The sequence below is a fragment of the Rhipicephalus sanguineus genome, chromosome 3 (assembly GCF_013339695.2).
Source record: "Rhipicephalus sanguineus isolate Rsan-2018 chromosome 3, BIME_Rsan_1.4, whole genome shotgun sequence".
In the NCBI taxonomy this organism is placed as follows: domain Eukaryota; kingdom Metazoa; phylum Arthropoda; class Arachnida; order Ixodida; family Ixodidae; genus Rhipicephalus; species Rhipicephalus sanguineus.
Genome location: NC_051178.1, coordinates 8,999,935 through 9,017,235, shown reverse-complemented (window position 1 = coordinate 9,017,235; position 17,301 = coordinate 8,999,935). Strand labels below are relative to the sequence as shown.

At 46.4% G+C, this 17,301-nt stretch overlaps 1 protein-coding gene across 1 annotated transcript in view; it reads left to right on the top strand.

The window, feature by feature from the left end:
- Positions 1-17,301, top strand: part of LOC119386438 (uncharacterized) — a 466,488-nt gene that overhangs the window by 227,782 nt on the left and 221,405 nt on the right. Inside the window, exon 12 of the mRNA XM_049413126.1 lies at positions 11,875-11,982. Within this exon, the coding sequence (XP_049269083.1) occupies positions 11,875-11,982 (108 nt within the window). The remainder of the gene's footprint in view (positions 1-11,874; positions 11,983-17,301) is intronic.

Below are 17,301 nucleotides of genomic sequence, written 5' to 3'. Positions count from 1 at the left end.
GAAAAGTTGCATTAACACATCCAATATTGTGTGGCAGAAGCGTAGAATCGCAGCGGGCATCACACCACGTGAACAGCACAATGAGTTGTTGGTTTAAAGATAAAGGCCCACTAATTACAAAGTGCTCAGGCACAATTAATCTTTATCGTCAGAAACAGCATCAGCAAAGCGGGTAGTTGAGTTGGTGTGCATATTGCCTTGCGGATGCCTAGTGGGTACTTATCCAATTCTTAGAATGAGGAATTACGGTGTAGTGGGCAGTTGGCAACTTTACTTGCAGTAGCCATTCTAGAATAGTTTATAAAATGGCCAATGCTGAGTGCACAGATGTTCCTTCCTCGTGGCACGGTTTATGTGCCTATCGAGAAGCGAAGCCTGACTGGCGAATGAGGAGGCAATGCGAATGGGGTCAGTTATGCTATCACCTACCCTCCGACACGCAAAAAATACTCATTTCCCTTTACAACGTTATATGGTCCTCTGGCGAGAAAGGAGGCTATTACAATTCCTATTCTGAAACAGGGAAAGGATCCATTCTCTGTTTCAAGGTACAGGCCTATAGCACTAGCAAGTTGCTTCGCCAAAGTAATTGAAAAAATGAACTACCCCTTACTACCGTATTTTCCGGTGTATAAGACGCACCACCTACATTTCATGACTGTCCCTGGAAAAAAATTATATTTATGACACACCTCTGTATAAGATGAATCTATTTTTAACTCTTGTCAACATGATAAAACACAATGGCACACGCAGAGTACATTAATTGTGAAATGCTTAGTCACGTCACATACAGCACTGAATACAGTCGCCGACCGTTCATTCGGACTTGGCGGGAACCACCGAAAAGGCCGAATAATCGGGAGTCCGAAAAAAAGGATTTACCAGAAAAAAAGCACCTGTATTGACCCAGTGGCCGGAAGAAACTTGTCAGTGCATGTCTGTACACGTGCATGCTTGCGCGCGACGTAGTCGGCCTGTATTTCAGCCACTGATTGGCCACTCCTGTGTGTCGGCAATAGCACTGCAACGGCCTACGCTAAATCACATTTGATGGCTGTGGTGTGGGAGGCGCGTCATCACGGCAGTCACTGTCCACATGCGCTGGTTCGAGTAGCTAACGGATGATCTCATCACGCAACTCGGCGAAAACTTCCAAGCAACTTTGGATTGAGGTCGGCCGCCTTCCACCTGGCGAATAATCGCATTTTTCGCCATCGCCAGGGCCTTGTAGTTGCCGCGTTTCTTTAGTTCCGACGGTGCACACGGAATGGGAAGCGTTGGAGCAATTTCAGCAGATCAAGCCTTGCACGCCAAGCAACAAACAAGGAAGTGAGACACAAAGCTCGGGACGCAGATCAGGCCTAGCCACAGAAACATCTGACAACGGAAACCCTCAAATGCCAAAAGGGAACGACGTTGGGCTAGTTGATGTTGCAGCGCTTGTGTTGGCGTACTCTCTTTGTACGACTTAGGATCCGCGTTGTACTCGTACGCGCTGTCATTCACCTCAAACGCCGCACCGAGCTGATTCTGATCTCGGCTTGGCTTGGCCTGCTGTTTGGCCGCAATAGCCGATCAATGGATACTTGACTGGCTAAAGCCAAAAGGCAACCGTTCCGCGTAGTTAACAAACAGAGCCTTCGAGATTGGCAATTTCTGCGTCGATTTTGACACTAGCATGCTCTCCAGCTATCGCCAGTGCAGCATTTCAGTGCTGGCAACCTAGCAGATATATTGTAAACATTGCTGACAGCTTGGCCCCTATTCTGAAACGATCGCAACAGGTGATAGTATCGCGTTTGGTGACGTAGAATCTGATGCGTTCAATAACTGAAGAAACACTTGCCTGTGACGTCATTGTTGCACTGGCCGTTGGTGTTACGAATGTCTCAAAACACAGGAGTGAGTGTAACGTACGAGCGCAGAGTGACCCGAGTGTGGTGTTTTTGAGCGTATGCTGGCTTCTATGCAGTGGCCAGGCTTGGCTGTGGCTACTTGAAACATAGGACGTGTTGAAAGTGCTTTCAATGTTTTTTGTGCGATTGTTTAATGCACAGTATAATATTTCAAGAATGCAACTGCGTGAAATGCATTTTTGTTGAGAGTTTAACATGGCATACTCGGAGAGCTCAGCTGTAGTGTGTCGCCGCAGTGATATCGTCTCAGCATCTCAAGGTGTTGCCGGCTCGCGATTAGCCACGCGAGCAACGCACGGTTCATGTTCCTGGGACGTTCAAACCACGAAAAAACATGCGCTGGCAAAGAACGAGTACTGATAACACCCCAAGGTAATGCTCGCTGAAATAAAGTGGCTGACTGGACTAGTTGGTTGTGCATACTTAAGGTTAACAGTGCGAAAATAACACATGGCGGACAGGACAGGATGGTGTCCCATCTTTTTCCTGTCCGCCGTGTGTTATTTTCACGCTGTTAACCTTAAGCTTGCTGAAAGCTTCAGCGTAAAAAATGCTGTGTACATCCACCGAGGATTGAATACTAGAAGCTGCTGCACACGTCACTGAAATGCTAGTCTTCACCACCAACCGAAAGTGCTCAGGTGTGTTCGTTTATTCCAGGCATTGCAAGAGCGCCATAGAGCACCGCCACGTTGACGGAAATACTAGATGGCGCCCTCACTTTTCCGGTTTTGCTCACTAGACAATCAGCATGCACTAAACGCGATACTTTTGTGATTGTTGCCTTTTGCGATCGTTTGAAAATACGGCCCAAAGTTGGTGTTCAACGTCGCACTCGATCAGCCAGCCAGAGTCCGAAAAATGGAACGGCGCACTGTGGGGTGTCCAGATTCCGGTCGTGAGTTTACATTACTTCAATGGGACAAGTGGCGGTGCTGCGAAGGTGTCCGAATAAACGAGCACGTCCAAATTTTCAGCGTCCGAATAAACTGTCGGCGACTGTATCTGTAAGCCAAAGTATAAAACTTGTAAATAACGCGTTCTTAAGGCGCAGAAAACCAACATTTATATTACTGGATTCGAAGCCATCCTTTGGCGCACTGTCAAAAGTTGTTTTGCCTTGGTTGGCAGCTTCGCTCGGACTGTCGGCCTCTGAGTAACTCTTTTAAGCGTCGTTGTAAGCACCTTGAAGCACGTCGTTGGCATTGCCTCTATGGCATTATGAGGCTTGCCAGGAACACATAAACAATGATCGCGCCGCACAGTTAATACCTACATACACATATAGAAAATATAAATGACTGGAAGCTGGAAGCAGCGACTACCGCTGGACTGCAGCGGAGACTGATGATGACAATAATAACAAAGTGGTACTTTTGTTTTTGTCAGCGGTATTGTAGGCCTTACAACGTAACAATGAAATGTTGTGGTACCCTTTTTGATTTATTGCCTCAGTTCTGTTGGGTTAATGCTTCATTTAAGGGGAGACCCTGCGTCAGAAATATGTTTTTTGTTTTTGAGCATATCGTTATGAAACTTTCACAGCTTATGTATTTTTATGTCCTGATTTCAAATATGCGATTATTTTTCTAGTACAAATTGCTGTTTTCATATTCTCATATTTCATGTATATTGTTATGAGCAAGATTTATTCCTCAACTGTCAGAGTTATAAAGCAAGTCAGCATATCACAATAACCTGTACAGTCAAACCCCGCTACAACGAAATTGACGGTGCTCGGAAAAATGTTCGTTGAAGCGAACATTTCGTTGTAGTGAAATCGAAAAAAATATGGCTGACCTGAGCTAGTAGAACAGAGAAACCTTTATTTCCAAAATTCAAAGAGTGTCTGCTGCTTCCTTTGCGTCCCCAGCAGCGTCACGACGCGATTCTCGTATATGCGTAGCGACGCCACGTTGAAAAGCACGCAGAAACAACGTTCGCGGCTTCCGCGAACGAACCAAACAGAGGCACGGGCGCGCAACACAAACTGCACAGTTGCACTAATACGCTAACACAAGCTATTCGCCGACAACGGCGAGATGCAGGCGTGCTATCGCGGAGCGATGACTTACGCCTTATTCTATGCTATTCTTATCCACCACTCGTGGCTGGCTGATCCCGTTGATAACGTGGACGAATTGTTGCTCCGACCACCGGTCGCACTGGCCAAGCGCGAAAAGCACGAAAAACATAGGCATTGGAAAAGGCATCGTTCCGCGACTGCACCCCAGGGCTGCTCGCATTGATAACGCGTACGTACCGTCGCTTTGACCACTAGCGAAGCGCGAAAAGCATGAAAAGCATTGGAAAAGCATCGGGAAAGGAATCGTTCCGATTGCACTGAGCTTTGGCTTCGGATTGTCTGCGACTAAGAAGCAACTCAAACCAGTTGCGAAAGCAGGGCAGTCCGATCGCCGTCGCCATCAAGGAATGGCGGCCCCCATACTCGATCAACAGCGGCGGTTTCTGGAGGTGCCAACACGCGATTTAGACTTTGAATTCGTATTTTTATGTTCTAAAATGCATCAAAATGTCCGAGATTGTGTTTTTTGCACAGTAAATTAAATTTTTGAGCCCAGAATGGCATGGTAAATTTCGTTGAAGCGGAACGGCAGCAGAAAAAATGTTCGTTGTGGCGAGCATATTTATGCATTGACTCCTATGGACTGTTGACGGGGAACCGAGAATTTTTCGTTGTACCGGAAATTTCGTTGAAGCGGAGTTCGTTGTAGCGGAGTTCGACTGTAATGGATGTTCTAGGCCCATTTGAGCACAAGTTATGGTACTTGACATCGCAGTAAGTGAGCGATGTCAAGCTAGGTCAAGCTGGGAACATACCATAACTTTTGTTCAAATAGGATCCATTCTTGTTTTACTGCATACAGTAATAATTCCAGCTTATTATGGTATGCTGGATAACCCGCCACGGTGGTCGAGTGGTTAACACTTTCGTGACCGCAGAAAAATCGGTTGTTTTTGGTTAGTCCAGGAAATATTTTTTTCCTGCCACAGAAAATAATTGATGATAAAGTGTAGGGTATCAAATGATAGAGGAAGAATTGGTCTTTCCAACAGTATTAATTTCAAACAACGGATTTATTTCGAATATAATAAAAAATTATCAAACAAAGAAAAATGCATCAAAAAGAAAGAAAGATTCATAAAAACATCAATCCTACTCTAGTAAAACTTGTTGTTGGGCTAGTTGGTGCATGTTACTGTAATCCTACTCTGCAAAGGTTAAACATTAAAAAAAATCGAAATGTACGTTTTGAACGCAAAGCCCTCGTCGAATAATAGTGGAAATATAAGCTCTGTAAGTACAAAGATTATTTACATAAATACAAGAATATAGGCACTAGTGCCTATCATGCCACCGCGCGATGCAGGTTCTCGACGCGGTGAAACAAAGGCTGGCTGCGCATGTTTCGGGAAAAAAAAAGCTGCTTTTTTCTGTTCACCTTTCCTAGCATAGTTTGCAGTTCTGGTATTTTTCAATTTTCCTGTGTATTTGTTGAAATGAACAGTGTAGCCTGTTCCAAATCTGCAAAAATCCATAATTGTACCCTCATTTGACCTCTTTCTTGCTCATATACTGCTGAATACCATACTGACCTTCACATTTCACCATTTTCTCATCCACTGAAAGGTTCCGATGGGGTTAAAAGACAGCGTAGAAAAATCGTTCATGTGTTGCAATAGAGAAGACAAGTGGTGAAGATTCTCGTGGGATGTGACAGTCGTCTTCTTCAGATCAGAGACACTCAAGAAGCTTTGAAGCTTTTCCGTGGCATCAGTGACGGTGGACGAAGGCCTGGAAATATGTGTCGTCGACACCAACACCAATGCAAGCGCGGGACTTAACGATTCTCACGTACACATGGAGTGAGACGAACTTGCTCATCTTCTCTTCAGTAAGCTCCCTCCATGGATCCGTCCCTCTCACTCTATGTTGGCTTTTCGAAAGTATGCATCCACGCATACTTATCTGTGTGGTTGCATATCTCTCTGACGACTTCTGTGGTAAAAAACAGCACGAAGATGCCGCCGTGCAGCACACCGGAGCGTTGGGTCAAAGTCCGCTCCGCGCCGTCTTCACGGAGAGAACTGTGCTCTTTCTGCAGCCGGCGCCAAATGCTCCTGCCCGAATGAAGTTAACACCTTGCAGATAAGAGCTGTTATTTTTAGAACGCACCGGATACATGTACATCGACGCGCGGCAGTGATAAATTGACCCGAAGATAGGACGAAACTTACCGGCGGATAGCTGCTGATGTTCCGGGGAGGTTTGACCAGGGTGTCTACCGACCGGGAAATCCGGGAAAACCGGGAATTCTCAAGGATTTTGGGTAGTCTGGAAATTCTCAGGGAAAACTCAGGGAAATTGTGCTCCCATCAGGGAAAATCCACAGTAACTTTATTGAAAGGCGACGAAAGTCGCGGTAGCGCTTGCTCAATATTTTGTGAACGCGTTTTTCAAATCAAACGGCCGCTGCGGCGGCGGGGAAGTGGCGCATCTCGATGCTATCATCGCCTTCGGAGCGGTGAAGTGGGAGAGAATCCGGCTAAAGGCCGAGACAGATGGTACGATTTTCCATGCGGTGCGACGGCCGACACGGCGGTGGGGGCCGTGCCGTGCCGGCGGGCCACCGCCATGTCGGACGTCGCATCGCATGGAAAATCTTACCGCCTGTCTCGGCCTTAATGCATGGCATGCGGGAACCACGAACCACGACACATCGTATCGCGCAATGTTGTCAGGGTGTTCTGTGAGTACGCGGTGTAGTTTTGTAATCTTTCTCGCGCGTGCTGTGCGTTATCGTCCGATATGGAATTTTTGTTATCGCCGCGTGTTAAGTAACAAGCATGATTAGTTGTAGAAGCGGTAGGAGTAGATGTAACGAGCTTGAGTTATCGTGCAAGCGATCGCGCTCGTGCAGGAAGCGGATGTCTTCGACAAGGCTTGTATCTGGCAAGTCATCCTGATCGGCGAGAAAAAAGACGACGCTTAGTGGCTTTTATCGGAGAGCTCACTCGCTCTGATCCCGAGCTTCAAAGATGCTATTTAGGACTCCGTGAAGCATAGAATAAATTTCCAGCCGAGAGCTAGCGTAACTAACGGGTCCATTCACAGCAAGTGAAAGCTTTTTTTCTTTCTTTTTTTCCCGATGAGGGCACTGCTGAAACAAGTTTTAGGCAGTCGACTGATAATTTTTGGGGCTGCAGCTCGCAATTACCAGCCACACCACGTGGATGTTTGCTACAAAGCCGAATTACAAAACTTTTCAGAGCCAAGGCATAGCGGCGACCGAAATTCGCGACCCCGGCACGGGTCCCATTGGCTCGATTCGGCGCGCGATGTCGGAAAACACTAACTTTTCCACCATAATCGGATGTGCCGTAATTCAGGCTGTTACCGTGCTTTCATGAGATCTTAGCCCGCAGCTATATTGTTTTTTTTTTGCGATAGCAATTGTATAGACACTCCGACGCGAATTTTATGCCTTCGCCATGATCTTCCTTATCAAGTCCAAATCGCGATTACATCACCCCGCGCGTCGTATGCTCCATGCGCGAGTGAAAGCGCGCGAGCGCTGCCGATGAACGGGGCTTAAGCAGAGATGAAACGAGCCGACCGTCTCGTTCTCGCGATGGGCACATGGAGATAGGAGCCGGCGGGTTGTGGGGCGGGGGGAGGGGGCTGCGTTAGTCCGACAGGAAATGCGTACTTTGTACCAGCGGGCGTGGTCGCGTGGGCCGCGGTATCTTTAGTGGGGATCAGCAGACGGCTCATACCTTTGCAGGTGTTGTGCTCTAATTGAAAAACTTCCGTTGAAGCCATAGCAGTGGCGAATCCAAGGGGGGGGGGCGTAGCGGCGATCGCCCCCCCCCCTTAAGCCAGCCCCCGCCCCCTCCCTTCAGTGCCTGTCGTCCACCTCCTTTGTCAGGCTGCCTGTTGAGTTTGCCCCCTTTTTCAGGTTGCTTTGCCTGCCACTGCCCAAAAGGGGTAAAGAGAATCTTGTCCCTGCTCTCTACCTCTCTCATCGCTCTACCTTTTCCTGCTTCCCTATGCACATTTACAACGAAGGCTTCTTAGCACCGCCATAATCCCCTCTGGGCTGTTGTGACCCACCGTGATCCACCAAAATGCACTGCTGAGCGGGGGCTTCAGCCTTTGTAACCCCCCCCCATCCCCATTAGGTACCTGAATCCGCCCCTGAGCCATAGATAGGGCACTTCTCTCAGTGCAGCGGCTGCGTTTTCTGAAGGAGCGAGCTGCCAGCCTACATTCATATAAAATTCCTCTTTGTTGCTATCAGATTTACTGTTTTGTTCTCGCGGTGAAACTGTGACTCTTTTTTTTTAACGTGGAATGGTTTTCGATGTTTTGCATTCGTGGAGAGCAAATGGTTCGGCTGGGCAACATGGCAGCAAAGGCGTTGCATTGCTCTGGGCAACGCGCGAGGATTTGACAACAACCCGCAGCAGCAGAACAAGCGCAATTCCACAGTGCATTAAACCCGCATTTGTTTCGTATATACATGTGACACTTGGCAAGGCATTTAACTGTGATTGCTGCACTTCATGCTCAACAAAATTGATTTTTTTTCACGCAAAAAATCAAAAAAGTTTTTTCATGTTGCCGTATTAGTTGAGCATTCTTGTGGCATTTTCAGTTTAAGATTAATCCTTCAGTAACTATGCCTTGCATGAAAGGTCGAATTTCAGTTTAACGAAGTTTCGATATAACGAAGTGAGTTCCCGCTTTTACCAACTTCGCTATATTGAGGTTTAACTGTTCTATGTACAATTCAAATGGGATTAAGTCGTTTTTATTTTCTAACGTGCGTATTAGAGAGTGACATCACCGAGCGATATGGTCTCTACCCATCTTGACATAAAACAAAGTTCTGCTTCACTCAGGGAATATTAGCAAAAACACTCAGGGAAAACCTGGAAAACTCAGGGAATTTAGAAAAGTCAACTCGGTAGACATCCTGAATATGTATCTGGAGCAGGGTCTCCCCTTAAGGGTAGGCCTTGCTTCAGATACATTTGTAAATCCAATATTTTGTGGCAGTTTCTGTCCTAAATGTAAGCATGGCCGCATATTTGAGCATTTCTAATTTTTAAACGAATACAGTAAAAGCTTGTTAATTCAAACTCGAAGGGGACTATGAAGTTGTTAGCAGAGTTCGAATTAGCAGGAGGGCGCTCGAATGAACGGAAATCGCGCCACACTGCACGGGCAGAACCCAAAGAAGCCACCTCTAGACTTGTTATCACGAATTAGGCACTACTACGCGTTTGTGGCAGGAGATTTTGTAAGTTAGCTTCATGGAGCTCTGACAGCGAACAGAATTAATTGATCCATCAGTGATACGCCAGAAACAAGCACTGCCATGCATTTCTGTGAGCAGTGAGCCCTAATGTCGAAATATATGACACTATTTATGCTCCAAAACACGTTTAAGTGCAGACCGCTTATAACGTAACCGCTTATAGTGCAGGACCGGTTACAATGCAGTCTTCTTTGACTCCCGTTTACCTCCCATAGAACCCCATGTATACGCATACCGCTTATTGTGCAGTCCCCCAAGATGAAGTACCGTTTATAATGCGGTTGCGGGAAAATATTTCTGACAAATGCGGTAGCGAGTGTGGTTCTCAAAGGAGGTACACCGCTGGGGAGAGAGCGACGAGGTAATTACGAAGGGCGAGGGCATGTGCAGTGAACGAACAAGGCGTGAAGGAAGGAAAAAGAAAAAAAAAAGACCATGGAAGCGCTGCGCGGGCTCGCCGAGTGGGGAAGGATAGTGGTTGCCTAGACGACGGAGAAGCCTTTGCACCGGTGGAGGCAAGGCTCCGGCCACTTGTCGGCCGCGCGCTCCGCGTGGAACGTGCGATTGTGTCCTCGTCAAGTGTTCTTTAAGTTTCCTGTCGGGAAAAGCGTCGTCGTTATCACACTTGCTACAGGTATCGCGTTTGCTACCTCATCCGCAAATTGATTAGTTTTACGGCTTCATGACGCGAGCTTTCGCCTTTTCTGCCAGTGCGCGGACTTGGAATGAGCTTGGCGAGCTTTTGTTGCCGTTGATCCCCCGGCCGCGAACACAAATTTCGTATCACATGCGCTGTTCTTTTTGAGTGCGATCTTTTTGACGTCCGATTTTCAGGTTGTCTTGGATAAACTTCTTACGACAACATGTTGAACCGCAGGCTAGACCTAATCAGCGTTGGTTACTTTTCGGTAGCGGTCGCGGGCGATCAAAGTTGCGGTTTGGTGCGGAATCAACGAAACTCTTTGCGATGGCTGCTCTCGAAGGGAAGGGAATCATATCGTTAATGAAAACGAGGGCATGGTTGGCACATGCAACTCTCGAATGGTGGTTCCCAATTCGATTGCAATCTCTTGGACATCGGGTGCGCACCCGTGAAATCGAACGATCGGTACCATTCAGCGTGCAAAATTTTGGTTGCGATTTGACATAGTTTCTGTGTAATGCACATACCTTGAGGTGGTCTGAAATGTAGTCGACGAATTTCCGCGATGGTGCTTTGTTTTGTTTGCTTTTTTCCCCCGCGTTTATTTCGTTGGCAATGCAGGTCTTTGGCGGTTAGTTTTTGAACATTAGGAAATTTAAGTGGTTGTAAGCGCCCCGAATCGCATGTCTCGATTATCGGACAGGCGAGGCTACATGCTCAACACGTTTCGCGCAAGTGCAGCCTTTCAAGAAGGTTGTTTTGGTTATAGTGCGGTACCGCTTATAGTGCGGATATTCGCGACTCCGGCGACTTACGTTATAAGCGGTCTATGATTTACATGGCAGAGTTAACGCAATCAAGAGTTCACTTGCTTGCATTTCTTATGTCACAACTTCGTGAGCATTGTTTGCAGCTTGCCCAAGAGCTCCAGCGCAGCATAATGAATTCTCATCTGCTGAGAAATGCTGCCATTTCGTTGTTTTGAATGTCTAGTAAATTTGGTTTGGTTTGGTTTTGTAACGTATTGTGATCACTCTGGGCCGACTTCTGCGATACGCCATGAAAACCAGGCGCTCCCAGTTCGAATTAACCGTTGTGGATACAAACGCATTGGAATTATCAGGAGTTTTCCTCCATAGAAATACACAGGACTGTGCCGGGACCAGGGCGTCAGTTTGAATTAACTGTAAGTTGTACTTAACCAAGTTTGAATTAATGAGCTTTTACTGTACTATTACCATGTGAATTCACTTTGGCATTAATTAAAAATTTCGAAACTGTCGAAGTATTTCAAATGAATTAATAGTTCTATTCATTACCACATGTAACCTCTCTGAAAAGGTGGCCTCACTGCATCTTTCGGCCGCTATGCGCTGAAACTGGCTCTTCAGGGAAAATTCACTTTGCCAGGAAACCGCACTTCAAGGTTAATATATTAAATGTATATATTGCGCAAACCCACTTATTTTTATCGTTATTATTATTATTTGAAGTTTAAAAGCGTGTTATACGGGGGCTTACGTGTGCTGCATGCAGCAAATGTTAAAAGTGTAACATATTTTGCCGCTTCTCACTTTCAAGGTTGTTTCCACTTCACCTTCCACCAAAAAAGTGACATTCGCACCAGCCTAGTTCCCTTGGTTCGAATCGTTGGCTGCCCAGGCCTGAGTAGTCACACCATCGCCCAGCTCGTCATCCACGGCCACGCAGGCCTCAGTTGCAACTCACCGCGGCACGTATCGATGTAACTCTGGGCAGACATGATTGCAAATGCGCGATGTAAGCACTGTGCTTGTCAGCCCAAAATGGCCAGACCTGGTGAGGGGCTCCTTAAGGAATGTTTCATTTGTAGTGTGGTTCTACTTGTAGTGTGGATATATGTGATTCTGGCAACCTACGTTATAAGTGGTCTATGCCAGGGCATGCATCAGGGAATGAGACAGAACTTCACTCTTTTGGCATGCAGCTCCTCTGGAAAGTTCTTTGGACACTGGCTTCCTGGGACGCCATCTGGAGATTTTAGAACCAGCTTGTCGTGCAGCCATTGGCTTCATCCAACAGTGTACAGATTACGGTGAGTCTGCTAGTTGAAGGTGTCGGCCAGCTTTTGCTCATTGCTTGTTACGGCATTGCATGAAACGGATGCCTTGTTTATGTTCTTGTACAAGAGTGTAACTTTGTGTATGTCTGTATTTGTGTGTTTATCCAACACCAGCATGATGGGCACCTCAGATATTTTTCATTGAGTCTTGGCAGGGCCAACTGAAAAGATGAAATACAGCTCTTCACTAGGCAAACTTCATCTCTGAAGGTAAAGTAGCACTAAGGCCACCAGTTATATTTTAATTCAGATGCTTTGCTCACAATGGCGGGGCTTGCATTAGTGGTAGAATGCTTTACAAGGTGAGCAACATGCCAACAAAACAATACTACATGAGATAGGGGCTTACAACAGTTCTTGATCCTGTGTTCAGTGATTCCACTCCTGTGCCAACTGCGCCAAAGTGTGCCAAATTGTATTTACTGCGCCATCCTGATAATATCGACAAAATTGCGCCAAACTGCGCCAGAGTCTCGGGTTTGGGGCGTCTATCACCGGCAGTCGCACCGCGGCCGCGTCAGAATATGTGCAGCTTGATCTTGGGGCCGTCTAAGTTACAACCACGGACCAAGAATTATTCCGTTGAATAAACAGCGCTCGCGCATGCGTGCCGAGTAGGTCATGACGCCATGCACGGTGCCGACGTAGCTTGTGTTGTGCAAGTCGGCTCGACAGCAAAACTCGCTCTCCGCAGATGCTCGTGATGTCTAATCGGCAGCGTGAAAGTGTGGTGGCGACGGCGGACGTCGCCTGTTCCAGAAACGCTGCTGATAGCTCGTTTCAAGTGTCTCACGGCACGTAATGAAGGCAATGTTCAGTAATAACTACACGTGTGCCGCTAAAATGTCTGTCACTTCTGTTTTTAGGCATCGCAGAATGAGATCTGGGATCACTATAGAAACAGGTATATGGAATGATATCGAATTTTCTGTGCTTCGCATCTATGGAAGAGCACGTGAACGGTGGGAACGCGTCGACACTTTTCCTCAGATATACTTTATCCATGTATCTTTATCCAGAAAAGCATTTTGTAATTCCTTCCACTAGCACATCCGGGTTTGTAATCACTCTGCGGTAAATACACCCTAAGGTCCTGTCCTTTCGAGCTCAGGAGTGCTATAGGATACCAATTTGAATTTTGTGCTTGCTTTTTTTTTTAAAATGTCATCTCAATAATAAAAGCATGCCTCCTGGTCGGAGCAGCCGCAGTTGCGTTTTAATATGCGCAGCTGTCAGTAGCGGGCCCGTTGCTGACGGCCCACTGTGAAGTGGCTACGCCATGCTATACATCCGCCCTCGCTTTCCAGGGTGAAGAGCTGACGGTTAAAAAACTCAGTTTCACTTAAGCGCGAAGCTATGAATGCGATACCAACAAATTGTATTGTTATACGAAGTAAGGCTAGCAGGCGCAGCTAACTCTTTTGGATCCGATCTCGCGTAACTAAACAAAATGCTGGTTTAAGGGAATATGGTCGCTCCAAGAACCGAAGCGGTTTTAGTGCTGTGAGTTCTCTAAACACGAACTAAGAGCTGAGAGCACTGCAATTTTACGAGCCGTCTCCTGATGCCTCGAGATTGCGCGCGGGCCAGAGACTGCGCCCTTCGAGCGATGCAGTCCTATCCTCCCCTGGCGTCCCTTCATGCCCTTTACGAAAGACGGGCGGGGCGTTTCCTCTCTGTTTGATGCGCAACCGACGACAGGCCCGCACGCGGAAAGATCTTTGGCATGCGCTCTTCGTGCAACGGAGACGACTGGCTTGTTTAATCTCCGCTTCAGCGGCGTTTGACGCCAGCACTCGCGAGCTTTTTTTTGACCCGCGGGTAGAATGCGCGGGGTGATGTTATCAATTTAAACTTTATACGGAAAATTACGGCAACGCCGTCGGCGGCGTCCATCGATTGACGCGAAAAATAATCATCACGTGACGGCGTCATCATGATGTCATAGAGCGTCAAAATTCTGACGTCATCATGACGTCATAGATTGTCAAAACTTGTTACGTCATCATGGCATCATATATCGTGATGACGTCATCACATGACATCGTCGCATTGCACTGCTCCGATCATGGAGGTCGTGCAAAATCAGGTGAGGTACAGAAAGCTTGCAGAGAGGGAGGAGGAGGGCCAACACATCGATCGAGCAGAAAAAGAACCTGCTTTTCGCCTTGGAGTCGTCTTAGGGGAATGCATTAGGGACAGCGCGACTCTTTTGCATTGAGGCACTGTTTTACGTCACGGCGTTTGTCTACCACGTCTGCTGATAACCACATCGATGTACTTGGAGCGTTATTTCAGAAAGTACAATTTTATTGATCCGGTATTCTGTTTATTTGCTAGTGTTGAAAAATAATCACCGAAAAGGTTAATCCAGAACACTCAACTGCATGAGCCCTTATTTTGTAATTATCGAGTGAAATATGGAGTTCTCCTGAGAATATTTTTTCCATGTTATTTGCAATAAATAAAAATATTTACAGCTTTCCATAAGAGTCCTATAATAATTATTCAGGTGCTTGAATGTAAATGCTATTTGCCTCTCCAGTGTACACCAAGATGTGAAATTAGCTGCTCCAAGAGTGCTCCCAGATGCAAAATTATCCGCTCCAAAGTGCTCCAAGATGGAAATTTTTTATGCTCAAAAGTGCTCCAAAATGGAAATTTTGTTGCTCCAAAAATTGCTCCAAATCAGAAGTCCTCGGTAGCATCACTGTGTGTTTCATTATTGTATTTACTCGCATAGTGGTTTCATGTGTGTATTCTGTTATCTGATTTTAATTTTTCCCACTGCACTGAATGGGAATGGCATTGCACATGCCACATGTTGGACATTTTGCGAGGCAGCCACTGCGTGTTTTTCTTTGTTTCGTCACGGGGTTACACACATTCATGGTTTTATTTGGAAGCTCATCCACACAGGGTTCCCTATTCCTGATCTTGGCTAATCCTACACCTTATGTGAATCATTTTCACTTGGCACTTGTTTTGTCTCACTCTTCCCTGTTGTTGGCTTTTCGAGGGCTCGTTTTTCTTTGTTAGACACAATATTAATGAGAACTAACAGACAATAATGCCTGTTGTTTGTGTTTACACATTAAAGGAAAGAAGTTGTTTCCTTCATTTGTAGCGAGGGTCTCGTTCTGGCAGACTTGATGCCTTCAGGTAGTATGCGAGGGATTATTGGTCAGCTGCTAGCTCGTAAAAAGATCACGTGCTATGTGGTGCCAACAGGCAGAAAAAGAGCGTTCCACACTCGCCGCCATGGCTGCGATTGGCACTGACTGACACTCCTAGGTTTAAATACACATATATACCTCATAAAGATTACGGGAGGATGACCGCCGCTGTAGCTCAGTGGTAGAGCATTGGACGCGTTATTCGAAGGTTGCAGGTTCGGTCGCTGCCGGCAGCAAGTTATCTTTTACGAGAACGGAAATCTGGGCGAGTTTGTAAGAATTGATCATAGAGCAGGTAGCGCAAAAATTACGGGGACACAAAGCAACATAAACACGGAGACGAGCGGTAACTTCAAACTGAAATTTATTCTCAGAATCCACGCCTATTTATAAACCAGCAGAGATCACAACAGCACATCGTCACCCAAGAACGTACATCATAATCCACAATGAATAGTATGACAACATCTTGATCGGCTCTTAGAACAAAAATGATACAAGCAAAATGTAACACAGCCAAGGTAAGCTAAAAATTGAATGCGAGCAATTCGAGTACACGTGCTCAAACTGGAGACTTTTATCGACGAGCCAACCAAGGTGAGAGCTCGTGCTGTGGAACTGCTCAAAATACTTTTACTTGACAAATTAGCGACTGGTGTTAAACAAAGCAAAGGCCTGTTGATGGAGGTGTTTTTTGCTGCTAAATTGCACAAGCCGGATGTTCCGTTCCGATCAATAGTCTCAGAGAGGAACACTTGGTTGTTTATGGTGTCGGGGTATCTTCAGACACATTTAGATTCGTGCATGTGAATGATCTGTTTTTCGTTCCGTGTTCCGCTTCTGTTGTAGATTTCTTGTGCAAAGACAATCTGGTGGGTTGCGGTGCGTTTAGCGTTGATGTCGAGAACATGTATTATTCAATGCCCCAGGACGCCCTCATGCAGAGCGTAAGAGAGTGTATTTGTGCAGACAATGACGACGTCGCCTTTTTGACCAGATGTGGTGTCTCAGCTGAGGGTTTAACTTTTTATCTCCGCTTCACGATGATTTCCTGGGAAGGCAGTGTGTATGCACAGTGGTCCGGCGTGTGTATAGGGTCTCGTGTGGCGCCGGTCCTGAGTCACATATTTTTGGCTAAGGTGGACAGAGCCATTAACAGCCCGCTTTGTGATGTCACCCATAAATGCATGAGGTACGTGGATGACTACCTCATTTTCGTTCATGCGCCAAATTTCGCCCACAAGGTAGTTAAGATGCTTAAGGTGTTCAACGAGCATGGCCAAGGTTTATGTTTCTCGGTTGAGACACCAAAAGAGACTGTAATTCAGTTCCTGGAGTTGCACATAACGTTGGGGGGCTCGCATGTATGCTGCCAATACATGCCTCGTTCTGCGAAAGCCCTTCTCAGCTTCAATTCCTCCCATTCGAAGCTTATCAAGCAAGGTATCGCTTTTTCTTGCATACACTCAGCATTGAAGAAATCCTGTGAACATTTGATAGCACAGAGTGTGAATGGGCAGGTTAGCAAGCTTCGGAAAGCTGGGTACCCAGAAGCTGTCATTACAGCTGCCAGCTTCAAATGTTTAAAGGCCGTAAAAGCAGGAGCAGTGTGTGCACCAAAGGTACGTACGTTAGGCAAAAAACATTTCGCGGTCATACCGTACATCCATGGGCTATCTCATCGCGTGAAAAAGGTGGCATCACGTCATGATGTTGACATTGTTTTCACCACTAAAAACAAGGTGGGCGCCATTTGTCCAAGATTGCAGAGGCGCATGTGCAGTAAAGAGGACCCCAAAAAAGCTAGTTGTACCATTAGGCACGGTATGCGTTTTGTTTCTTGCACCTGCATTGTTGTTTATTGCATTCCTTTTTCATGCGGACATAAATACATTGGCCAGACGGGCAGGTGTTTGAACTCGGAGAGCATTTCAGCTCTCTCAAAGGTTCACCATACTCGCATCTCACAATGAATTGTCGGCAGTGTGGCTGTCAGCCGCTTTTAAATGACACTACAGTGGTGTACAGAAACCGTAATAAGGTGTCCAGAGAGATCGTGGAAGCGTTTTTGATTCAAAAGAACGATCTCGAGTGTGTCAGCCAGCCTTCCTTGAGC